The sequence below is a fragment of the Acomys russatus genome, chromosome 13 (genome assembly GCF_903995435.1).
Source record: "Acomys russatus chromosome 13, mAcoRus1.1, whole genome shotgun sequence".
In the NCBI taxonomy this organism is placed as follows: Eukaryota; Metazoa; Chordata; class Mammalia; order Rodentia; family Muridae; genus Acomys; species Acomys russatus.
In genome coordinates, this window is record NC_067149.1 from 53,413,269 (window position 1) to 53,439,207 (window position 25,939).

A 25,939-nucleotide genomic window follows, 5' to 3' on the forward strand; every position below is an offset into this window, starting at 1 on the left:
AATATTTAGGCAACTGGTTAACCATTTAGCAGCATTTTTTTCTTTAATTTCTTATCGAACAGTTTCATTTCTAAGAATTAGTTCCAAAGAGGTTAATGAATAAATACCTGAACAAAAATAGTATCACCGCAGATTACTTCAGACGTACGTTGCGTGTGAACTATGGGACACCATCAGTCTAATGAAAGAGATTCATACATATGGGAATGGGAGGATATCATACTGAAAATTTTTTAAATCAGGTTCTAAATCTGTGTGTATTCTTTCATTTATTTTTGCCCATACTACTTCTGTGCCTAATTGTGGCCCTAGCTTTCAAGACACCCTAGGTAAGTGTGCTCAGCGATCTCTGTACTTGCCACGCTGCCTATAATTTCACGTTATGCCTTCTTGCATTTCCAAATTACTTTTTGCTTTCTTCTCTAACATTCTAAAATCCACGAGGGCAGTGACAACATATAGGTCAGTGTTCACTTCCAGGCCCAGTGACATCTGGCCAATAACTCACACATTTTTATTGTGTTCTTTTTGTTTGCTTGTTTGCTCGTTGGTTTTGTTTTTGTTTTTGATTTCTATATCGCCAACACCAAAGTACTTGATTCCAGGAAGCTCGCAACACTCTTACGTGGCACTATCACCATGTCCACTCGGAGGGAGAAGGAAACAAAGAGATTGAAGCTTAACCCAAATGCCATTGGTCGAGCTGGGTTTCTCAGGCCTAGCTCTTGGCCACTAGACTCAGTATAAGGTGATCTTAATAATTATGGGTTCTGCAGGGAGGAAATACAACCTTGAGGATCACGTGGTGGCGAGGACAGCCGGCTTTAAACGCTTTACAACCCAAGCAAAGGCGACGACATGCGCGGAAGTTCCGAAGGGCAACACGGGGGCGGAGCGATCTTTTGTGGTGGGCGGGACCACCACTGATTGGCTGGTTCCAGGCGGAAGTCGGGAGGTTCGATGGTCCGAAGACGCCAGCTTGTGACGGGGAGGGGGAGAAGGAAGGTTTCCGTAAGGGGTGCCTTTCGGGTCCTTCGCTCCCAGAGACCCTCGGAAAAAGCCCGCCATACCGACCCTGCGGCTAGCCCCTCCCCCAGGCTCTCTCCGCTCGATTTCGCACCGTTATGTGGGAAGCGAATCCGGTGAGTAGCTGGCGGGACGGGGCGGGCCCAGTGGGCGGGGTTGCTTGAGAAGGGCGGGAGGCGTTCCCGGGAACTCGCCCCCGCGGTGTCTCAGGCTTCGGGTTTGCGTTCCGGGGTCATGGATGTCCTGGGTCTCAGGCCTCCTGCGGGCCGTGGTCTTGCGGCTTTGATCCGTGGGAACGTCCCGTGGCTGCTTCCACGCTATTGCTTTCCTTTCCCGATTGTTGATTTTACTTCCGGGGGCTTCTCCGTCTTCGATTTTTCCTCTTACTATTTTGTATTTCGCTTTCCAATTGGAGTTACTGGCTTTCGAACCTGCTGATTCCTTTCGACCCGTGCACCTCCCCACTGCTCCTTTCCCCGTTTTGAGCTACAGAGCTTTGAGAATCCTATTTATGTGTTTCAGGGCATGGCGTTCTTTAAATGTTTTCTTTCCGTCGTTAGAACAATGATCTGGAATCCTTTGTTTGCCCTTCAGTAGGTCTTATGTGTGCAGATTTTGTTTTTAACGTTACCTGCTTGCACTCATTCATTCATTCATTCATTCATTCAAACGCCAACCCGCCATGAATGAGGATTGAGAGCTACTTGTCAAGAATATGCAGATCTTGTTATGGAAATGAAGTAGTGAGAAAAATGTACCCTGAAGTTAGAGCTTTGGAGTTGACAGGGCAGAATAAGAAGTCTGTGGACTTAGTATGCGAAACTACCCCAGAGGCTGAGCTAATCATTCTGTGGGCTTTAATAACCCTCCAGCCTATACTTGAAATAAGCCTTTTGCTATCCCTCCTAACCTATCCTTGAAATAACCCTATTGCTATAACCAGTAAACTCCGCCCCCACCCCGCCCCTTCTTACTTCGTGAATGTATTTCCGGTTAAGTCTGTCAGTAAATTCTCCCATATCTAAAAGTTCATGCCCACTTAGAAATGAGCCCATTGATAGGGATTAGGGTGCACGTTAAGGTGCCATTCCATTCCGTCATGACAGTCACCAGATATTTCAGATTCATACATACAATACTGTAATCAGTCGGGTCAGAGGAGAGTACTTGTTTGGATGTGCTTGTAGCAAAATATTTAGCATCAGGATAAAACTTGCTTATGGGTGTTCATATACTCTTTCACTGTAAACTGTTAGGTACCCCCATTTCATATCAGTATCCGTCTCTGTACATGTACACATGGATATGGAGTGGGTTTTTACCAGCAGCCTTTTCTATTGATTTCCACGCAGTAAACACCCATGACCAGTGTCTGTGTTCTATTCAAGGCCGCATACTTCATGTCCTCGGAATTGCTCACATTCAACTGGAGAACAGATCCTGTTGCATAACAGATGCCGTTGAATTCTTGACAGTGATTGGTTGGTTCCTCTCAGAGTTCTCCGCTCACCCTGTTCATTTTTCCTCCAGGATCACACATCCTGGTACTCTCGGGCCATTTATACGTTGATGAGAATTACAAAGCATCTAGTGACTGTACTTGGTTTGTTATGTCACCATTTTTCTGTTAAAAAAAAAAAAAAAAAAAAGGCCCAGTTTTCTGCGAAACCATATGTAAGACTTTTCTTGAGTTTTGTTAAGCAAGCTGACTTCTGTTAATCACAGTGAGCCTGCAGCCTTGTAGTTTTTGGTCCTCTCTGCCATCCTCACATGGCTGAGTGCTGTTTTGTTTTGTTACCTGCTGCTACTGCTTTCCCTCCCTTTGCCTATGAGCACTTAATATTGTCAATAGACACAGCTCAGTTTTTGAAAACAGTATTTTATTATATGTGTATAGGTGTTTAGATTGATGGGTATTTGCACACCACACTCACGCAATGCCCTCCGATGCCAGAAGAGGGCGCTAGATGCCCTGGAACTGGCGTTAGCAGCCATGTGGGGTACTAGGGATCAAACCCTGGTCCTTTGGCAGAGCACGCTGTGTCTTAACCATGGAACCATCTCTCTGGCCACCACAGCTTAGTATTTATTTTAAACAAGCTTTGCATTTATGGGTTTCACTAAAATGCTGCGAGTTTCTTTTGAAATAAGGGGCAACTGTGAAGCTTGTCTAGCTTTGCCCTGGGAATAAAATTGTCACCTGAACTCATGCACATCTGGGAATATTTAAAAATCCAAGAAGAAAAGTAAAACCCAACCACTGTGCTCTTTAGTGTCAGTGCAGATAACATTTGCATTCCTGGCCAAATTCTTTTTGTTATGAGGGAAGGTTTTGTTAAATGATTTTGTCAAGTTTTCCCTTGTAGTTTTGATAGTCTCCATGGCCGTGAGACATAACCTGTGGCCTGAAAAAATAGCTCCTCTTACTCCTATGGTAAAAAACCTATTGTGTGAAACTAGGTACCTTACACTGACCTTGGTGTGGTCCCACTCAGAAGGATTCTCCCTGTCCATGTTTAAAGTCTCCAGGAAGGGGTTAGAAAATGGAAAATTCCTGCAGACTTTGCAATATTTCCTGGGCCCTGGGGTTGAAACCCCAAAGGAGGACTAAATAAGCTGTATCCCATTTCACTATCTTACTTTTGAAGACAAACAGAATGTCTGTGATGCTTTTATTTAGTCTTTCTGCCCAGGCAAATCAGGTTGGCAGAGGAAGCAGGCAGTTCTGTGAGTTCTTGGCATTCTCTCTATCTCCTGGAGAGGGACCCTGGGACAGCCCCTCCCTTATGAAATGGCAGTCTGTAGGAAAATTTAGAGGGTAGCCGTCCCTGCCTTGACTCCATATCATGATTTTATCTTTCCTTTCTTGGCTGTTTGTTCATATTTTCTCTCTTTGCTGGCACTGGAGTCAGTAGTTTCCTATAATTGTTAGGACAGAGCAGGCTTTAGGTTTTCTCTGTCACATAGATAAAAAGGGCTGAAAAGTAACAGACATTTGTTTAAGAGTTGTCTTAGGGTTTTATTGCTTGAGGAGACACCTTAACCATGGCAACTCTTATATAACATTTAGTTGGGCCTGGCTTACAGAAGCTTAGTCCATTGTCATTATGGCAGAAAGCACTACTGTACAAATGGCGGCATACAAGCAGACATGGTGCTGGAGAAGGATCCGAGAGTTCTACATATGGATCAGCAGGCAGCGGGAGGAGAGAGGCACACTGAGTCTGGCTTGATCATCTGAAACCTCAAAGCCCACCCCCAGTGACGTACTTCCTCCAACAAGGCCACACCTACTCCAGTAAGGCCACACCTCCTAATAGTGCTGCTCCTTATGAGCCTATTTGGGGCCATTTTCATTTAAACCACCACAAGAGTACACACTGTTTACCAACTGACAAAGTCTTTGGAAATCGTTAAAGTCTTCCACAAGTCATTTCTGTTTATTGGCTCATACTGTTAAGAGCCTGAGTTAGCTAAGAGAGTGGGAAATGGTTTCCCTGGGATCATGCATCACAATTGTTTGCGTAACCCTCTTTCTGCTCCATGTGGATTCCAGGTTCAGTGATAACTTTGAGATGTTAGTCCCTGCTTTGTCTGTTGAGTCACCTTTTTCACTGTTATTTTATATTCACAACTGTCTCACTTCCCTGGAGCTGTGATTTTGTCTCTCTCATTCTGTCAGGCTGCTTGAAAGAATGATCACATACTTGTCATTTTTAGCCTAGTCCACCCCTGCAGGTGGACTGCCAGCTTTTGCCAGCACTGCTTCCCAGGAGGTGTCCAAGAGTTTTTGAATCACCACAAACAGTGGCTTCTTAGGTACGTGTGGCTGATCTCGTTTTCTAGCAACTTGAATGCCAATTACAGATTTCTCTCTAAACTTTCCTTTTCATTGTTCCTGGAACTGTACACAAATTAGGGTTTTTTCTATTTTCCCTTTTAATTTTTATTGCATTTTATTTGGTTTTGTGTGACAATAAAACATCAAAAGACAGCTTGTGGGAGTCAGTTCTCTCCCTCTTCTATGGCGTCAGCCTTGGTGGCAAGCACCTTGCTGGCTGAGCCATCCTGCCTTCTGAATTTCTTCTTCCTGAGAAATTTCTATTTCAGTTACAGTTCTGGGATAAGTTGCATACTCTCCTGAAATATCTCGTCTTTGATTCCCCCCCCCCCCCCCTTTCCTCAGCACATCTCTTTCTTGGTAAGCTCCAAGGCTCTCCTGTGAACATGCCCCCTAAGGGTCATATTTAGTCTTGACTTCTCTCCCTGCTTGTCCCTCTGATGAAACTGAACCCTTGGTCATTGGTTCATGTCACCCAGCAAATCCTCAGGAAGTGTTTCCTACATACTACATAAACATGATTCTGACACTTGAAAAGGGGTACAAACATGAATCGAATCAGAGCCTACCTCATGAGGTTCCCCCAGACTATGCAGTATGACTTGTGAGAAGAGAGTGGCGTCCAGGGACATCTTGGGTGCTGAGGTAAAGTACATTTGAGTAAACTATTATAGGTGGAGTCACATGAGAAGGTGAAAGCAAGAAAGCTAAGTACAGTGAAAGTGCTTCTAAGACTAACGAGAGAGGTGTTGTCTTAGTCACTGTTCTGTTGTGTGAAGAGACACCAGGAGCGGACAACTATTACAAAAGAAAGCAATTAATTGGGGCCTTGCTTACAGTTTCAGAGGTTTAGTCTATTATTATCATGGTAGGGAATATGGCAGCCTGCAGGCAGGTGTTAGAGCAGTAGCTGAAAGGTTTACATCCTGATGTGTAAGCAGAGACAGAGACAGACAGAAAGACAGACAGACAGACACACACACACACACACACACAGAGAGAGAGAGAGAGAGAGAGAGAGAGAGAGAGAGACAGACAGACAGACAGACAGACCGACCGACCAACCTAGACCTGGTATAGACTTTAGAAACCTCAAAGCCCACTCCCCAGTGACACACGTCCTCCAACAGGGCCACACCTCCTAACCCTTTCAAGCAGTCCACTCCCTGGTCACTGAGCAGTCAAATACATGAACCTACGGCAGCCATTCTTGTTCAAACCACCACACTCCACTCCCAGGCCCCTCTAGCCTTGTAGCCATATCATAACATAAAAATACATTCAGGCCAACTTCAAAAGTCCCATCGTCTGTCACAGTCTTAACACTGCATAAAGTTCAAAGTCTCTTTTGAGACTCATGGCATTCTCCTAATTGTAACCCCCTGTAAAATGAAAATCAAAAAGCAGATCACATACTCTAAGCTACAGTGGCACAGGATAGATATTACTGTTCCAAAAGAGAGGAAGTGGAACATAGTTAGGAGATGCTGGACCAAAGCGAGACTGAAAGCCAGCAGGGCACACTCCAATTCTGCATCACTGCGTCTGATGTCAAAGGGCTATTGAGACCTCCAAATCCTTTGAGCTTTATTGACTGCACCACACTTTTCTATCTTGGGTTGGTTCTGCTCTCAGTCTGCAGCTCTCCTTGGCAGGTATCCCATGACTATGACATCTCCACCATCGTGGGGTCTCCAATGAAACCCAGGCTTCACCTTCACAGCTGCACTCAGTGGCCTCTCTGAGCCTCCATACAGAGACACCCTTGACACACCCTGGGTCTCAGCAGTTTTCCTTAGCTGAGGAGGGAGATTCCACAACCCCTTTCTGTATTCTTGACTCTGAAGCCAGAATTACATGGTTGAAGCTGCCAAGGTCTGCTGCTTAGTGAGGCTAGAACTTATCCCTTTCCTTCAGTTGCATTTCCATCAGCTTTCTGCTGGCGATGGTGTCTTTCACTGCTTAATCTTTTCTTTAATTCCTTTTTACAAGTTGGAATCTTAGCAGGGTGGGTTCTTGCCGTGAGGTCGCCACCCCCTTTATTCTATTTAGCGTCAAGCTTTTCTTCAAGCTTCTTATATCCATGAACATTGGGCTTGGCTCCAACAAAACTTTTCCTAATGTTCCTTTTTTTAAACTGTACATTTTGTATTTTCCCTTGTCCAGTTTGCTTCTTTTCATCATAGATCTGCATAAGAGTGACTAATAATAACCATGTGACACAGTCAATACTACGTTGTCTTGAAATCGCCTCTGCCAACACCATTAATCCAAAACTAGCCTCAGGCATATTTTTAAGATGAGGGCAGAAAGCAGCCACATTCTTTGCCTAAATATCACAAGAATGGTCTCTAGGCTACTTACTAATACTCTTCCCCTTGAAACCTCTTGAGCTGAGCCCACATTGCTTTCACACCACTGTCCTTAGTGCTTCTTGTAGGATGGCTCACTAAGCCTCCATTAAAGCATCCAGCTGCTTTCCTAATCCTAACCCCCCAAATCCACATTCCACTAACAAGCAGCATGGTCAGGCCTTTCACAGCAACACCCCACTCCCAGTACCAACTTCTGTCTTAGTCACTGGTCTGACCAATGTAGCTCATAAAAGAAAACAATTAATTTGGGGTTTGCTTAAGTTTCACAGTTTTAGTCCACTATCATCATGCTGAAGAGCATGGCAGCAGGCAGACAGGGGCTGGAGCAGGAGCTGAGAGTTCTACATCCTGATCTGTAGGCAGAGAGAGGAGAGTCAGAGACAGAGACAGAAATGCAGAGACCAAAACCAAGACCTGGCATGGGGCTTTAGAAACCTCAAAGCCCACCCCCAGAGATATACTTCCTCCAGAGATACACTTCCTCCAACAAGGCCACACTTACTCCAGCAAGGCCACACCTCCTGTTCAGTCTAATACTTTCAAACAGTTCCACTTATTTTCCCAAACAGTTCCAGTGACTAAGTGATAAAATATATGAGCCTATGGGGGCCATTCTTACGCAGACCACCACCAGGGATGTGTAGGCATTGATGTGTAGCAATTGATATGTGAGCTATTTCCTCTGAGTCAGAAAGTACATTTTACACATATACTCACAGGTTGGGGTAAAGATGGGTGTTCTGATGGTGTAACTTGGTCTCCCAGGATTCTAGGAATAACACAGCTGTCTCTGTATTCTTGATGTTCTTTATAATTGTTCTCATGATATTTAGTTAAGCTTAGAGGATAACCTGAATTAATCTGAGATGCAGAACAAACTATTTGTTAAGAGACAGAATCCCTGGACCAGGAGCATCAGAAGAACACATACACAGGGTATTGTGTGGCTGGTGCCTTGCTGGATAGGGTTGTACTTTGAATATCTAATACTTTGATTTTGTAAGAATTGTTAAGTAATTGTCTTGATCTGTGTGTGTCATTATACTAAGTCTTAAAGCTCAGTAAATTCTCTTAAGTACATACAAACTCATGTTTGAAATCTAGAACTTTCTAGTTCTAGAACATTGATGGTTCCAGAATGTAGGATATTCTTTGAGGACCTGTGAGGAAAAGTCCCTGGGAGTCAGGGGTTAAGGAAGCATTCCTCATTTGCAAACAACCCCAGACTTACATGAGGTACAACACTCGTGCTTCTAGAACATTTTTCTAGTGTTCTGTTGCATGATCATAAATAGGGAAGTGACATGTCTGTCCCCAGGATTAGTGTGGTAGATTCAGCATATACCAGAGTCTAACAGTTCTCAGTGTAGGGAAGCTAGTGGATTTTGACTGGAGGTACTAGACGGGGCTGTGTGACACACATTTGGAGCAATGAGTGGCCAGCTGGCCGAGTCTAGCCCCCTGGGCCTAAAATGCTAATGCTGAGATCTTTGGTTTATGCAACACCTCACCCACTAGACCTGCTGTTAAAATAACCTTTGTTGGCACTTGTTTATCTTTTGATCCAGCAACCAGTTGATGATTGTGAGGGTTCCTGGATTCGCCCCTTATGGGTTGGCAGTGTGATGTAGAAAGACAAACCTAACATAAATAATCACACAAATAAGCCCTAATTCTAGTTACTGAAAAACTACAGAGGAGAAAGAATGGCAATTTAAAAAAAAAAAAAAAAAAAAAAAAGCTTAGGGGTAGCCTGGGAGATGAGGGAGGGCACTCTGTGCGTGGGGTGACTTTTAGAGATACTGAGGGACTGACCAAGAGCTAGCCAGATAAAGGTTCCCCAGTAGGTAGGGCAGTGGGGATAGTATGTGAAGCCCTTGAAGCTGAATGGAACAGGACAGTTGAGAAGCAGACAAGTCTGTGAAGCTAGAACACAGGGAGAGCAGGTCCAGTAGGAAGAAGCCAGACTGTGCATGGATTGGAATTTTCAACTTTATGTTGAAGGAAAATTAAGCAGTTAGTCAATTTTCCCTAAGATAGTTATGATAGTGAATCTTCATGGAAGGCCATATCATCTGGCATAACTGAGGCAGGCCTGGATCCAGAAGCTGGCTGGTGACCCTGCAGGCTTTCTCTGAGGGTAACCTTCCAGGTCAGAACTCATTGTTGCTGGCAGTAGCATCCATTCATGGTAGCAAGCGGGGACTTTCACTGATGGTGGCAAGCATCTAACAAAGAAAGGGAAAGAAGGAGAGAAAAGAAACACACACACACACACACACACACATCTTGATAGATGGAACAAATTCCAGAGAGCGAGTTCCAACCCAACACATGCATATATACATTGGTGGATGGAACAAGATTCCAAACAGCCTTATTATTTCTCCCACAGCTTATATATCTCAGCAAGATCTTTCAAGCTGTACAAAAATCCCGATGTGGTTCCATTCTATTTCTCTTTAAGTGAATGATTCTACATAAGAAAAACTGTTTCTCAATACCCTCACATGATCAAATGTTTACGTATTATGGGTGAGAAACAAACATGTAAAACAAGTTATTTCTAAGAACCCATATATAATTGTAACTAAGCGACTTGTTATATATTAGCAGAATAAGCAAGCAAGGTTAATTTCTCAGCCAGCTTTTCTTTACTGGCAGACTGCAATTTGTGGTTACAAAGAAAAACAATCAATTATCTTAAAAAGTAATCTTATAAAGATCTTAAAGGAATCACAAATATAAACTTCTATATAAAAATAATCAGCCATTTCTACTTTAAATCCTAAAGGTGCTCATCTACGTATTAATGTTTAAATCAGATCATATCAGGAAGCTGAGGGCAAAAACGGGTATAAGAAAGTAGACCTTGACACCCAGCTTCCATGAGAAAGTCATGTCACCGAGTGCTAATTGGGGTATTGTCTTTGCTCACCAATGTCAAAAAGTCCCTAGCTTTACTTTTTCTTAACTTGAAATGTTCCCTAAGATCAGGTCCAATAGCAAAAACATCTTTACCTAACTTTGCTAAGCAATCTAATTTTCCCTAAGACTGTCTACGTCAGAGCCACTAGCAAACACATCTTTACCTAACCTTGTTCAACAGTCTAGTTTCCAAAGCCTTTCTAAGGGGAGTGATCATTGTTAGCAGTCTACAAGTGCAAGTTCATTTCAAGGGTGGTGGTTGAATCTTTATGTGCTCCAGCAGCAGTGCCTGAGAGATCAAGCATTATTATTGCGTATGCCAATGATATTGCCCAGTGAGGGGCTAGAAGCCCCCTTCATAGTACTCACATGATTCATGTATTTGGAGGATTATGAGGACCACAAAGGTAACAAGCAGAGCTATGCTCCATAACAATTTGAAGTCCTCAGGACATGTAGTCCTCAGGAGTCATGCCTCACCAAGACACGCCCACCATGGGTATGCTAACCTTTGACCTCATTCCATGAATTCTAGAGCTATTTTGCTGTTCCTCCTGTACAGTCCCCAATAAATTTTGGTTATTAGTTTGACATACTGGGAAGAGGGAACCTCTGCTGAAGAATCTCCTCCATCAGATTGGTCTGTGGGGACATTTTCTTTATTGCAAACAGATGGAGGATGACCCAGTCTACTGTGGGCAGTGCTGCTCCTAGGCAGGTGGTCCTGGGCTGTGTAAAAGGTAATTGAACTTGAGCCTGGGAGCAAGCCAGTAAAACAGCGATCTTCCTAATTTCTGCTTCAGCCCCTTCCTCCCCAGGTTGCTTTTGATCATGGTGACTTTGAAGCAACAGAAACCAAACTAGGACAAATAGGGAGATAGCTTGTATGGCCCAGGTGTGGCCTGATGTCATCACTAGGGGCCTTCCAAGTTAAAGAAGGGAGCAGAGAAGCACAGTGACGCAGAGCAAAGTAAGGGCAAGGAAGTACCATTTCCTGGCTTTGGAGAGAAGGGAGGGCAGCAAGCCAAAGTTGTTGGCTTAGCTGCTCAAGTTGGAGAAATCTTGTTTTAAGCCACAAAGCTTGTAGTTAGCTTTCCCAAGAGTAGTGGACATGAACAGGGAGGAGCCAAGAGGCTGTTGGAGATCCATTCAGAGGCTGTACCACAGAGCTGAGTGTCAGAAGCTCTACAATGGGGTGGAGTAGAGGAGAAAGTGTTTTGTACTAAGTGTTGGGAAGACAGAAAGGGAAATGGAGGGATTCAAGCTACACTGTGTATGATGGATGCCAGATGCTAGGAATTGAACCCAAGGCTTCACCATGCTAGGCTAGTGCTCTACCACTGAGCTGTGTCTTAAGCCCAGGAATTTTCTTTTAGATCCACAAGTATAGTGTGTTAACATGGCTTGGATGAGGTCACACTGTGTTTCCCCAAAGGTTCATCATATATTAAAAGCTTGGTTCCCTATGTGATGCTGTTATTGGCTAGGACAGTGGTTCTCAACCTGTGGGTCATGACCCCTTTGGGGGTCACATATCAGATATCCTGCGTATCAAATACTTACATTAGGATTCATAACTATAGCTAAATAGTTATAAAGTAGCAATGAAATAATTTTATGGGTAGGGGGTCACCATAACATGAGGAACTGTATTAAAGGGTCACAGCATTAGGATGGTTGAGAACCACTTATCTAGGGAGTGATCAGATTCATTTTCTCTGCCAGATAAAGAATTAAAAGGCAACGAAAATCTGGAGCTCAACATGTAACAGAAGGGAGAATCTGACAAGAGCAGAAAAGAGCAGACACAATCAGTGGTAAAAGAAAGGCTTTTATTAGTAATGAGGAAACATCCATGCAACAAGCACACAGAGAGAACGATCCCCCACAAAGTAGAGGGGGTCTCGGGAAGCCAAAGCCTGTGCTTCAGGGTTGGATGTTTTAAAGTTCTTGAAGAGTCTTTCTTCTCTAATTTTGTGTTTTTTAGTTTGAGGAAAGCTGTGATGGCGATTGGCCTACAATTGTGTGTAATGTGTCCTGCTGGCCTTGACCTTGTCAAACCAGTCCATCATCAGGTGCCTGTGGGTGGGAGAAAAAGCAATAAGACCTTCGTTTTAAGCTACCAGCTTTTATCTCAGGTCTGGAGGGTGAAGAAGAAGCCACTGTCTTGGAAGTTCTATATCTTTATGACATTGTTACAGCCTAAGGGAATCTGTCTCTTAGCCCCACAATTAGATCATAGTGTGTCTTTTAAGAGACAGAGCTTAGTAAGAACTTGTTAGATCACCGTGGGCATGGAGAAGGTCCCATAAGCCCCTGGAGGTTTTGCAAGAAAGGATCAAGCCTGGTTCCACTTGTCCTTTCTGCTTCTCATTTGGTATGCTTGCTTGCTCTCGTAGGCACTCCCATCATTGTCATCTGCCACCACCATGATCCACAAGGCTGACATAGGTGTTGTGCCCTTAACCTCCTAAACCTTGAGCTGGTAGCCAGAGTCGGGTTATGTGTGCCTACGGAATACCAAATACTAAAGTCAGGATGGGAGCTGCGAATTGAAATATGAGAACGGGCAAGATCCTGAAACGTGTGCTGCAAACTCCTACAAATGAATGACAGCATTACGTATGTGTATGTTATTATTATTGCCGTTTGTTTGTATTTTGAGAAAGGGCCTTAGTAGCCCAGGCTGACCTCAGGATTGTGGCAGTCCGGTTTCACCCTCTCACATACTGTGTTTACACATGTGTGCTATTGTTTGGTTTGGATTACCAATTTTACATTTTAGATGATAGAATTTACTTAAATTAATATCTTTATTTATTGAAAAGGTGGTTTTACAGCCTCTTATAATGCACCAATATCTAATTTGATTTTGGATAGCCCAAGGTATAGGTTAGAGCCACATGCTTTGCCCCACCCTGCCTCCACTGAGTGTTTTACTAAATTAGGAAGTCCCATGTGCTTTCTGTCTAGACTTCTATTTGTTTGCCCCTTGAGGTGTTTTGGACTGAAGATCAAACACAGCTCCAGACACCGTGGGAGGCTTTCTCCCTGAAGACTCTTTCTAGTGCTCTGTGAAATTAAACAATCTTACATTGTTAAACAGCTCTCTCTTGGTGTGTTTTAAGCATAGGAGCAAGTGAGCTCTTCCGTCATTTCCTGACTACCTCAGTAAGTTGCTCTACCTCAGGAAGAGCAACACGAGGGTAGGGTCTGAAAAACTGATCTCTTCTCAGCATTAGAAATAGGAGTATTTGGGGTCCTAAGGGTGGAGCTCACTGGTAGAGGTTTGCCTGACATACACAAGGCCCTAGGTTTCCAGAACCATGTACATTGGACATAGTGGTACATGCCTGTAATCTGTGGGCTGGCAAGGTGGAAGCAGGAGAACCAGACGTTCCAGATTGTTCTTCTACAATATAGAAACAGATCAGGATGTAAGCTCTCAGCTTTTCTCCAGCAACACACCTGCCTACCTGCCACTGTGCTCCTCCCATGATGGTCATGGCTGAGGCTCTGAAACCGAAAGCCAGCTTCCAATTAAATGGCAGCCAAGGAGAATATAGGCAGTAAGCTTCAAACCCCTACCAAGACCTAGCCGACGAACAGGATATTCTCCACCGTTGAGTGGAGAGTGAGATCTGACTCTCACACGAACTCTGGTGCCCCTTTTCTGACCATGCCCCCTGGATGGGGAGACCTGGTGGCACTCAGAGGAAGGATAGCAAGTTACCAAGAAGAGACTCGATATTCTAAGAGCATATATAGGGGGAGGAGGTCTCCCTCAATCACAGACATAGGGGAGGGGAGAAGGGGAGAAATGGGAGGGAAGGAAGAATGGGAGGAAACAGGGGAAGGGCTAACAATCGAGATTAATATGAATAAATTAATAAAATTAAATAAATAAATAAATAAATAAATAAAAGAAAAAGAAAAAAAGAAAAGAAAAAACAATATAGTTAGTTTCAAGCTAGTCTGAACCAAATGAGATCCCGTCTTTTTTTTTTTAAAGGAGTATTTGGGGCTTGTTTTGGTTTGGTTTTTGAAGACGGGGTTGCTCTGTGTAGCCTTGGCCTGTCCTGGACTTTCTTTGTAGACCAGGCTGGCCTGGAGCTCACAAAGATCCACCTGCCTCTGCTTCCTGAGAGCTGAGATTAGTGGCATGCGCCACCATGCCCTGCTTATTTAAAATTCCATTCGCAACATGGGGTGGAAGCCACTCGCTCTGTGCAAGTGAGCTTGTCTCCATCATAGGGTAGGACTTGAGGAAGTGAGCTTGTGAAACGGCTGCCTGGGGAGAGGCCCAGGTGCAGGCCTGAGGCAGTGAGCCTTGCTGCACCAGTTTGTCCAGATATTTATGCCTGGAGTGGTTCAGGGGATAAGCTTTTCCTAGGGAGATGGAGCGTCACCCACTTCAGTCACGTGGGTACCGTGTATTGGTTGGTGTGATTCTCACTACAAGTCCTGCCCCTCCGCTCAGGTGACCTTATGGCTGCAGTGTTTCCTGAGAAGCAACTGTGTATTGTGTTCTGGGAAGGGACACTGTGACACTCGTGTATGCTTTTGTCTGGACTTTACCTTCTGCAGTTTTTCTTTTTCCTTTGCTGGTTGTATTCTCTATCGTGGTTTCATAATAAACATCTTCAACTTCAACAGCTTCTGAGTCCTAGAAAAATCACTGACCATGAAGCAGGAATGCAACATCTGAAAGCGAGATCCAACTGTGTAGCCCAGGCTGGCTCCAAGCTAATCCTCCTACGTCTGGTATCCCCAATGCTGAAATCACAGGTAGGTGCTACCATGTGTGGCCCTGATATACACCTCAGTGAAAAGCTCAACACTTGAGAGCAAGAGCAAGGCAGAGATGCCCATTCCCTATTGGGAATTACTTCAGAAGTTCTAAGGTAAGAGAACAAGACAAGAAAGAGAAAAGCTACTAAGGTGCTAGGAGAAAGAAGTAAAGCCCATGAGCGTGTCTCAGACTGTGCCTCTGTTGCGAGGCAGTAATGCTGTTGCCCTTTTAGCAGTTGCGGAGTACCTGGCCATCTGTCTGCAGCTGCTGATTGCTTCTCCTGGTGACCTCACTCTAATTCTGAGTCTCTCTAGTAGGTTTGCTGTTTTGGCTACTAACACTTCTCAAATCTAGAATTTCTAGTTGTTTTCATAATACCATTCTTGTTAGATCTGCATGCCACTCCAAAGCTAGTATTTGGGAGATGAGTTGTGGGCCAAAGAATCAGCTTTATTCAAGGCCAGAAGGCCAAGAAGGGGGGAAGAAACTTCAGGCACATGAAAGAACATTTATAGGGAGACAGAGGGGCTCCAGGGCAGTGGGTGGAAGGATGCACATTCGCCAGGCTGTTCCTCACCCAGGTCACATTCTGCTTACTGTTCTTTGCTCTGATGAGATGGCCACAGTCAGCCTTGGCTCTCTGGACTAGTTCCTGTAACTCCTTACGCAAACACTGTTTTTCTCCAAGTTAAAACTAACAGCAGTTTACATGCTTTGTGTCAGCCCACAGATGTCATCTGAAGGCCACCACCAGATGTTCTCGGTTCTATAAATCCAAAGAAAGAGTTTTAGTCATTTTAGGTGTGACTTTTCTTTAGAATGTTTTCTTTAGAATTTAGAATGCTGGACGAGGGAGAGGACATGACTCTCAAAGGGCAATTCCTAAAGGATGACCACTGTTACCCTGTCTCTTTAATTTTAGATAATTGAGTCTTTTTTTTTTTTTTTTTTAAGTCTTGGCTAACCTGGAACTTGCTTTGTAGCCCAGGTTGAACTTGAACTTTGCAACTTTGTGCCTCAGGCTCAGGAATGAAAGACTTGCCACCAAGTGTAGTTACCAATTCTTTAGGGATGGTCTCTGGTGACACATTTTCATTATTGATTGCCCTGGTTTTGGTTGCATGTTTCATAGTGTGGTGTGTGTGTGTGTGTGTGTGTGTGTGTGTGTGTGTGTGTGTGTGTATGTGTATGTGTGTGTATGTAAACCTGGGTTTTCAGTTAATTTGTTTATTTTGAGACAGAGCCTCCCTGTACAACCAGGGCTAGCCTTGAGCTCATTAATTGGTTTTCTCTGCTGAGAAAAAAAGCCAATTCAATCAGATTCAAGCATAAAGGCAGGTTTACAGGATGCAGCTCTTGGGCAGGTTCACTGGTCCCAAGGAATGAGACCAGGGGCCATCATGGGAGGGACACAGAGAGGAGGGGGGAGAGAAAGAAAGAGAGTGTACATGCAGGGAGAGAGAAAGTGCAGAGAGGGAGGGAACCAAAGTGTCTGGATTACACAGGGAAGCCCAGCCCCTGGGCTGCAAAGTTCAGGGTAGAGGGCTTGGTATGTCAGCCATGCCCTGTAACAGATAGGGACTGAGGGATGCTGGGAGAACCTGGAGGCCAGGTCCACTTTGGTATGTTAAATATGCACTTCAGCAGCCTGTCTGGGTCTGAAACCCAACACTGCTGATCCTCCTGCCTCAGCCTCTTGAGTGCTGGGATCACAGGCAAATAACACCATGCCTGAAAACTGTTTGTTGACCTCTTCTAGTGACTACCAGGGTTTGGGCCTCATCACTGGGTGTGGTTTGGTTACTTGGCTGAACTTGATGTTTGAATGCAGCTTTCTTCACACTGTTTTTTTTCCCTCCTGTCCTAACTGCTTAGCTAGCCTTTCCAGGGTGACAAGTTACAGGTTGAAGGTTTGTGCTGAAATCACCTAGGCAGTCAGGTTTTCACTCTTCACTTCAGTTGTATGTGGCTGGGAGACTTTGGGTATGTGTGAAGCAGTTTTTTGGAGCGTGGGGGTGGTGTTTCATGAGGTTTTCTTTTAGATCACTCCTGAGAGGACCTAATCATGGGCTTATTATCATCATCTTCCACAGTGCTGAGAGTGACTGGGCTATATATTTAACCATTGTATTAAAATGCCACAATAAAACCTATTGCTTTGTAAGCTAACTTATAAAATTAATTCTTGGAGTCAACAAGATGGCCCAGTGGATAAAGATTCTTGCTGCCAAGCTTGATGACCTGAGTTTGATCTCGGGATCCACACGGTGGAAGGAAAGATATGACTCTTGAAAGTTGTCCTCTATCCTGCACACAGGAGCCATGGCACTCATGTGCAGGGCACACATGCGCATGCATATCACATACTAAATAAATAACCAACAATAGCAGAAACCAAGCCCTGCATAGCAACTTCTGTGGGCAGATCACATAGCTTCCCCTGTAGTCAGTGTCTGTCTGAGTGATGTTGAAACCCTTTGCCTACTTCGTGTTTCTTCCCTGTGTAGATGGGCATATTGGTCACGTGTTCTTTCCTAGATGGGTACAAGCCGAGAGCCACTAACAGTCGTTTCATGCCCATCTGCTACTTATGCAGGAGAGCCCTTCTCTGCTGTCTCCTCTTGTCTGTATAACCAGTGGTTCCGCCATTCTGCTTGGGACACTTTGCATTCCTTGTTTCATGAAACTGTTCATGGAGTCCCAGTCCCCTTAGTCTCAGGGTCTTCTACTCTCTCTCCCAGATAGAACTGTTCCTTTAGGCAGAGATGTAGACTTCATTCCTGTGTTCATTTGCCCTCGGGCAGAGGAGTCCCTCTGTCACAGCACCTGCAGGGTGGAAGACCTCTTTTCCCAAAGTGACATGAGGGAGTTAGCAGCCCCTCATGGTCTCAGCTTCCTCCTCTTGGCATGAAACTTCTCCTGGGGAGCCAATTGAACTGGTGGCAGTCAGGGCACAGTGTCTCAGCCTGCCTGATTTAAATAGACCTTTCAGGTTTCTAGGACCCTCTGGATCCTTCTATTTCCCCAGTCTCCCAAGAAGAACATTATGATAGGTGGATCTGGGCCCAGGGGTCCTGCTCAAACTATGGCACCAGCCAAGGACAATACGTGCAGTAAACTTTGAACCCCTACCCAGATCTAGCCAATGGACAGGACATTCTCCACAGTTGAGTAGAGAGTTGGGACTGACTTTCACACGAACTCTGGTGCCCCATATTTGACCACGTCCCCTGGATGGGGAGGCCTAATGACACTCAGAGGAAGGATAGCAGGCTACCAACAAGAGACTTGATACCCTATGAGCATATACAGGTGGAGGAAGTCCCCCTCAGTCACAGTCATAGGGGAGGGGAGTAGGGGGAAAGTGGGAGGGAGGGAGGAATGAGAGGATACAAGGGATAGGATAACAATTTAGATGTAATATGAATAAATTAATAAAATATTTAAAATAAATAAATAAATAGACCTTTCACCATTGGTGTGAACTCTGTATAGGGGGAGGGAGTTTCTCCTCTGTTGTCTCTCTGAAATAGAGCTTCTACCTCATGGGCTGAGGGGATGAAGAGTACCAGCAGCCTGCCCTTCCTTAGTACATAGGCCCCGTCTTTGACCGCACACAGAAGAGCCAGTAGGACAAATGATGGTCAGTTTCTTGTGTGTATTCCATCACTTACAGAACCGCCTGAGTACATTCTCCAGAGCTAAGTGATTTTCAAAACAGTTATGCTAGCTGAAAAGCTGATCTTTTGGGGCTGGAGAGATGGCTCAGAGGTTAAGAGCACTGGCTGCTCTTCCAGAGGTCCTGAGTTCAATTCTCAGCAACCACATGGTAGATCAGAACCATCTGTAATGAGATTTGGTGCCCTCTTCTGGCTTGCAGGCAGAACACTGTATACATAATAAATCTTTTTTTTTTTTTAAATGCCTGTCCTTTGTGACGAGGGTCCACTTTCAGAGTTCCTAATTCTGTTAGGTCTGGGAGGTTCACCCTTTAATACATTTTAGTAGCGGATTTTGGAAACACATGCATGCATATGTACACACACACACACACACACACACACACACACACACACACAAACACACACACACACATTCCTGATAACCTGAGTTCTATCCCCTGGACACATATGGTGAAAGCAGAGAACTTACTTCTACAAGTTGTCTAATAACCTCCACACATGTGCTATGGCATGTGTGTGCTGTGGTACATGCATGCCAACATATATGCAATAAATAAGCAGAATGTTCCTTTGTGTATGTGCACCCAAGTGTACATGTTTTGAGACAGTGTCTCTCAACGTACTCGTGCTTGCCTTGAACTTGCCTTTTCCTGCCTCAGCCCCACAGATGCTGGGAATTTAGGTGTGCCGTGATACCCAGAGCTGGTCCTTCTTTATAGAAAGGCAAAATGTCTCCATCTCCAAGTGTGACTTCCTCAAATATGGTTGTGCTAATAAAATAGCTTTCGCTTTGTGGTAACACTCCTACTAGAAATGATAAGTCTGGAATGTGGCATTGTGTTCAGGACATGGACCAGGATTTGACTTTGAACTCACCTTTCCTGTTGCTTTTCAATTGTGCGATGCAGATGGAATGTACCGAGGTGCTGTGAATACGGAGGGATGGCCTTGGAGACAGGCTCCGCCAGTGTGCACATTTGAAAACATGAAGGATGCTTTGCCACGTGATGCTTGCTGTTTCTTCTTTGCAGCCTTCTGCACAGGAAGCATCATTTTTCTCCCAGTTAGGAACAGGAAAAGGAGGCCGGATGTGGCATTGTAACTGAACTGGCCCATTCATCTACCAGGCATTAAGTGCCCGCCTTCTCCATGTTGGATAACATGCACGTGTTCTTTTGATTACCTGTAGACGTGTCCTAACAGGAGCCATCATTACTGTGGTGATAGCATTCTAAATTATTTTATTTAAGCCAATTTTCTCTTTGAGCCCAATTATACAAAATAGCCATTCCTTTGAAGAGGAAACTCGCTATAGAAGATGCTGTGGCTTTTATGGTATGAAGTGAATTGTCTGAAAGAAAGCCAGCACATCTGTGAAGCTTGGCAGCAGAGGAGATGAGGGCTAGCTGTCGGTGGGAATGAGGGAGATAGGCCCCCAGCAGGTCTCAAGGGCTTCTTTAATCATCTCTGTACTTCAGGATCTGTGATATATTCTAGACAAAATAATCATATTATTTTCTGCATGCATTTTCCGTAATTTTAATTGGAAAGTAATGACTGCTCTTTCCTACACATGAGGCTGTGGAGAAAAAAACTGTGAATTGTAACCAAGAACTGACCTAGCCAGTCAAAGCTATTTATAGCAGGGAGTTTCCTTATTTTCTATTCTTCTTCCCTCCCTCCTCCCCTCCCTTCCTCCCTCCCTCCCTTCCTTCCTCTTTCATTCCCTCACGGCTTACAACCTGTTTCTCAAGTTGGCCTTGAACTGCTGGACTCAAGTGTTACCTCAGCCTCAGTAGCTGGGCTGCAGTGCCTGGCTTGTACTCCCAGCTCAAGCACACACTGCGACCTTGGGCAGAGCAGCTACTGCTGCGGCCACAAGAGGGAGCCTGTCTGTTACCCTGTCCCTTTTCTAATAGAGACAATACTGAACATGTAGCCCAGTATTACCTTAGGTATCTGCTTCTAGTTTGTGGTTCCAAGTTTTTAGGATATTTTCCAAACAAAAGTTAACCCTGGGCCCCTGGCTTTCTTTCTTGCTCTCCCACAGTGAAATGGCCAAATGGTGTGAGCAGTGCTGGACGAGGAAAGCAGAAGTGTGGACTAGTTAACGGAACAGTTGATCTTACATTCTAAGTCATCATCTTTATTATCTGGTTAAAACACATAAGGTAAATAGTGCATTCTAACCGGAAGCCCCTGATTCCAGGCTGTTGATTTTTCATTTCTGAGCAGCTGATCAACCTTTAGACACGAACAAAGGAGTAAAAGCAAGAACATAGTCAGAAATGCAGTTTGTAGAGAGTTTTTAGACGTGAATAAAACAATCAAAATTAATGCGCCTCCTTGACAGAGTCCTCACTGTGACCACCCAGTGAACAAGGAACTTCATTTTCTACTTTATGTGGGGGACTATGACCTAGACAAAGTAAGGGAAACTTATCCTGAGTCACGCAGCTTCTAATTTTATATAATGACATAAAAATATTTGTCAGCTTATCAGGCAATACAAATTCTTTGATGAAACAACCAAAGGTGTAGGGAATTGTATTTTTGGCATATCACCAGTACAGATGTGTGTATGCAAGACTTCACACACACACACACACACACACACACACACACACACACACACACACACACACACACACCTGAGAGATACATTATAAAGTGATAACATCAGTTCTCTGGAAAAGAAAGGTAAGAGAATACCAAGGATGAAAATGTGATAGGCAGACAAGCCCTCAGCATGAGTCCTCTGACATTTTTTGCAAGAATGTCCTATGCTAGTAGTACAAACTTGTTTGTTTGTCAAATATATTTATTTATTTATTTATTTTTGAGACAAGGTCATTTATATAGCTCTGGCTGTTCTGGAACTCTTAGACCAGGCTGGCCTTGAATTCACAGAGATCCAACTGCCTCTGCTTCCTGAGTATTGGCATTAGAGGTGTGCGCCACTCATCTCAGAAATTGCTTTGTTTTGTTTTGTTTTTCTACATCTCCTTCCTAAGAAGCTACAGAGCTTGTCTGTTATAGTCTAGACTGGGATGTCACCCATCCAAGTACTAACAAGGCCTGACCCTGCTCAGCTTTGGAGATCAGGCATGTTCAGGGTGGTATGGCCATAGGCTAGACTAGTCGTGTAAAATTAAATCAATAATTTTAAAACTTTTAAAGAGTGATGGTAGGAAGCCAAATTCCCAATGAACTTAAGTCATTTTGATCAACCACTGGGTCACCTTTTCTGACAACTTCATCACAATTTCCACCCAAGAATGCCAATTTTTTCAACAATTAGGTACACATCAATGTTCAAGTTAACATTATAAAACCCATTGGTCGTGAGGCATAAAGCAGCATAAATATGCTGCATACATGTACAGGCCCTGCAGCCAGTCTGCCTGAGCGTAGCTTCTTGTTGTGTGACTCCGCCTCATCCTGTAGTTTATACTAGCAGTAGCTGTCCCATACAGGTGTGGTTAAGCCTAAATAAGTTATCTCTACAGTTTTTAGACCAGCACTTGACACACAGTGAGGGCCAGATAAGAGGTAGAGATCGTCATCATTGCTGTCGTCACACTCTTGTCATCTTGGTACTTAGGAGCACAATGACAGGTTATTATAGCTATTCAGACTGTTTTCCTGTGTATATGTGTGTATGAGCACCTTCATGCATCTATCCATATGTTTATGAAAGCAAGGATAGATATATTTTAACTAAAAACTTTATTATATTATTCTTTGCTTTTATAGCCCCTTTTATGCTTTGTGTCACATTTTAGAAATGTCTCCTTGTGCTATTAAGTGAGATGACTATTTGAAGTACACAAACAGATGCAGCTGGTCCTACACAGGTGTGATGCAGGGGCTCCTGACAAGTTCACGGGCAAATGACAAGCTCCTTCCTGGGGCTCCGTGGGCATTGACGTATCCTCCCTGAGGAGGATCCTCAGCTTGTGCTTGTTACGCAGAGCTAACATTTTAAGCTGCTTCTCTTCAGGACCAGGCTGCATATAACTCTCATGTGTCACTGTGGGAAAGATGCTAGAATCTGGTTCTTGGTAATAAAGTGAATGTTCCATAGAAAGCACATTGGTCATCAATGGGTGTTTCCTCCTCTCCTCTCACTGCTTTTCCAGATGTTTCACAAGACAGAGGAATTCTTTCCCAAGAAGACGGAGAGTGATGTGGATGACATGGACACATCAGACACACAGTGGGGCTGGTTCTACCTGGCGGAATGTGGGAAGTGGCACATGTTTCAGGTACCCTGCTCTGAGCTCCACAGGCAAGGGCTCGCTGGTGTATAGAGTCATGCTCATGGAGAACTGGAAAGAACTAGCCCTAATGGGAACCAGAGTAGCCACAAGTCTGCTTCCTCCCCCGACCGTAACCTCTCAGAAGCAGCGGTGAGCTCAGACAGGGAGCCTGCCTGGGCGATGGGCTGGCATATACAAGCAAGTCCAGACTTGATCTGGTGGCCACAGGGAGGGAAGAGCAGGTCCGTGTCAAGCACCTGCTCTGGGCATCACGTTAGGTGCTGTATGTGTCCTGTGTGTCAAAGAAGGGGACTCTGAGAAGGTCACTTGCTTGTCCCCACTCACAGAGAATTTAGCTGAAGTTTGAACCCCCACACACGAACTTCTAGTTTGGGGATTTTTTCCCTCCCATTTTATGGTTACCAGGCTAGAAAAAAGTTTACTTTGAGCCACTTAGTGCAATCATGAGATAATCTGTGAAACATGATAGTTTGTTAAAAGCTGTAGCAGAGACCATCGTACAGAAGCTGTTTTCCCCGGACGGCGTTGATAATTTTCCACATGCAGGCTTGGTTGTGCTCCTCCCTGTGTGGGAGAGATGGAGCAGGAGGCAGTAGCCATCCCTCCTCCTCTGTCACTGTGACCTCAGCCATTCTTTGGCCCACCCATTACTGTGAACAGCTGGTAAATGCGACTCTCTGGTTTGTCTTAAAGCCGGATACCAACATTCAATGTTCAGTTAGCAGTGAAGATATCGAAAACAGCTTCAAAACAAACCCTTGTGGCTCCATTTCCTTTACCACTTCCAAATTCAGCTACAAGATAGACTTTGCAGGTATGTGTTCCCTCCTAGTCGTGTGTTTCTAGAATATACCTACACTATTGGTGCAGTGCAGTCCACAGCTCTGAAGCGCAGGGTTAGCCCAGATGTCTTGAAGCATGAAGTAAATCCTCCTGTTCTATGTAGAAGTAGCTCAGTAAAACTGCACTGTTAGACCCTTGAACAGCACTGCCATTTATAAAAGCATGTTTCTGTGTTTGTGAGTGTTAACATGCGTGGTGTTGGCCATGTGTTTTGAGTCATGTAAAACTCTTTATGGCTCTTGTTTTTGTGTTTTGTTTTTTGAGATGAGGTCTCCCTGTATTGCTGGGCTGGTCTTGAACTCACAGTCCTCCTACCTAGGCCTCCAGAGTAGCTGGATTGCAGACCTGCAATGCTGTGCCTTGCTTATAGCTCTTATTTTACTCAGCACTCCAGCAGCCTGGACATTGCTTTGAATTGGGAACCTTTTTATCTTAAAGATCAAACTGATATTAACTGAGAAAGTCACTGGTAGCTGGTGATTCTTTCAAGATAAAGTGAAGCCACGTGACCTTCCTTTTGCTACTTTGGTCAGATGGCTACCTCTTCACTGGCTGTTGCTTTTGGTGTCTCCTCATTTCACTGGTTCGTTCATAGATGAGCCCAGCTGATGTGCAAATCATCTTCAGCATGGATGAATGCCACTTAGGACTCCACCCACCATGTGGGGCCATGTTATCAGGTGTCACATGAAATACTATTGGAAGGTAAGCTTCAGGCTGCCTTCACCTGCTGTCAATGGCCTTGGTGAGAAGGAGATTTGAATGGGGCAGCTTCTTAACAACCGTTCATTTAGTCACTCTACACCTTGGTCTTCTAGCTCTTCTCTTCTGGTTGCTGAGTTGTGTCTTTCTAACCACAGTGGTGCTGCTGTGCTAAGGATGGAGTGCTAAAGGATTTAACATGGACAGTGTAGACACATAGCTAAGACATACCATCCTACCAGACTTGCTTCCTTGTAGTTGCTGACAATCAAGAATAAATCAAAGGATAGATAAGTTAAATTTAAAAAGACTTTTAAAAATAGCATTAGGCACACAGGCTGCAGTTTCTGTCCCAGTCTCGGCAGAGGTGTTTAGCAGATGTTACAGGAGTTCTGTACGAGTGTTGTGCACATGCACAGTTTTGGAGGCAGAACAGACACGGTATGATATACACAGATTTCAGGCTTCAGAAAAGAGGGTGTAGTGAACTATACTCCCTGGAAGGTGCCAGGCGAAAAATAAAACTTATCCAGAATGTTTACATAGACGCTCACAATGTAGTTCAGTTGGTAGAGTGCTTGCCTAAGTATGCCTGAAACACCAGTAACCAGGGATTACAGAATCCCAGCACTCAGAATGTGGAGGCAGGAGGATCATAAATTCAAGGCCAGTCTCAGCCACATAATGAGTTCCAGGCCACCCTTGCCTATGTGAGACCCTGTATCAAAAAAAAAAAAAAAAAAAAAAGATGCGTACTAAATTATGACAGTGATATATGGTAATAAATGAATAAATGATGCATTTTTTTAGGTGTAGCTACTAGCATTTTCCATGTACTAGTTGAAGGATTTCTAGCCTCTCATTCTGCCACTGTTGAGCTTCTCTGGGTGAAAGTAAACTCAAACGGAAACAGCTGTGAAGATGGGACTGAGATGATCTTCCTTTTCCTTAATGGTGACAATGCCCTGGTGTACTAAATCTAGGAGAATACGGGAGTGGCAAGTAAACTCTGGGAGCACTTTTGAGGAATGCAGCATTAAATGCCTAACCTGGCTAGTCTTAGTTATGAGTTAACTGCTTGGCTGGGAGATGGTAAACTGGCCCTAGTAAACACTACCACAGCTGAGGCATAGCTGAAAGACGCTGCTAGGTAGTGGTTTTCCACTACTGGGGTCTATGGCCAGGTTTTCTTTTAGCTTTTCTTTGGCTTAGGAGTACAGTTTAACGAGGAGTAAAGAAACATACACATTTTTGAAATTCTGTGAGTTGTACAAATACTAAATGGAAACATATGTCTTTCTAATTTCCAAACTCTTAGGGAAACCAGAGCGCATTTCTCCATGTAACAAACGCAGTGGAAGATTTTGTGCTTTTGCTTTGTACTCTTCCGTTCCCTGCCTTTGGAGTTCTTGTATTTTAGTGTGAGTCTAACCAAGGTGTGATGCGCAGAAGCACACGCTGCACAT

At 44.3% G+C, this 25,939-nt stretch overlaps 1 protein-coding gene across 10 annotated transcripts in view; it reads left to right on the top strand.

The window, feature by feature from the left end:
• Positions 1-928: 928 nt before the first annotated feature.
• The window catches only part of Parp11 (poly(ADP-ribose) polymerase family member 11), a 40,680-nt gene continuing 15,669 nt past the window's right edge, over positions 929-25,939 (top strand). The window contains exons 1-5 of one of the 10 annotated variants that reach the window (XM_051155414.1): positions 930-1,142; positions 14,827-14,958; positions 20,696-20,816; positions 22,788-22,913; positions 23,622-23,742. In XM_051155414.1, coding sequence (XP_051011371.1) covers positions 22,788-22,913; positions 23,622-23,742 — 247 coding nt within the window. In that variant the 5' untranslated portion in view covers positions 930-1,142; positions 14,827-14,958; positions 20,696-20,816. Of the gene's footprint in view, positions 1,143-14,826; positions 14,959-20,695; positions 20,817-22,787; positions 22,914-23,621; positions 23,743-24,304; positions 24,477-25,939 lie in introns of those variants that run through there. The other 9 variants (XM_051155413.1, XM_051155415.1, XM_051155416.1 and 6 more) reach the window with 9 other exon arrangements.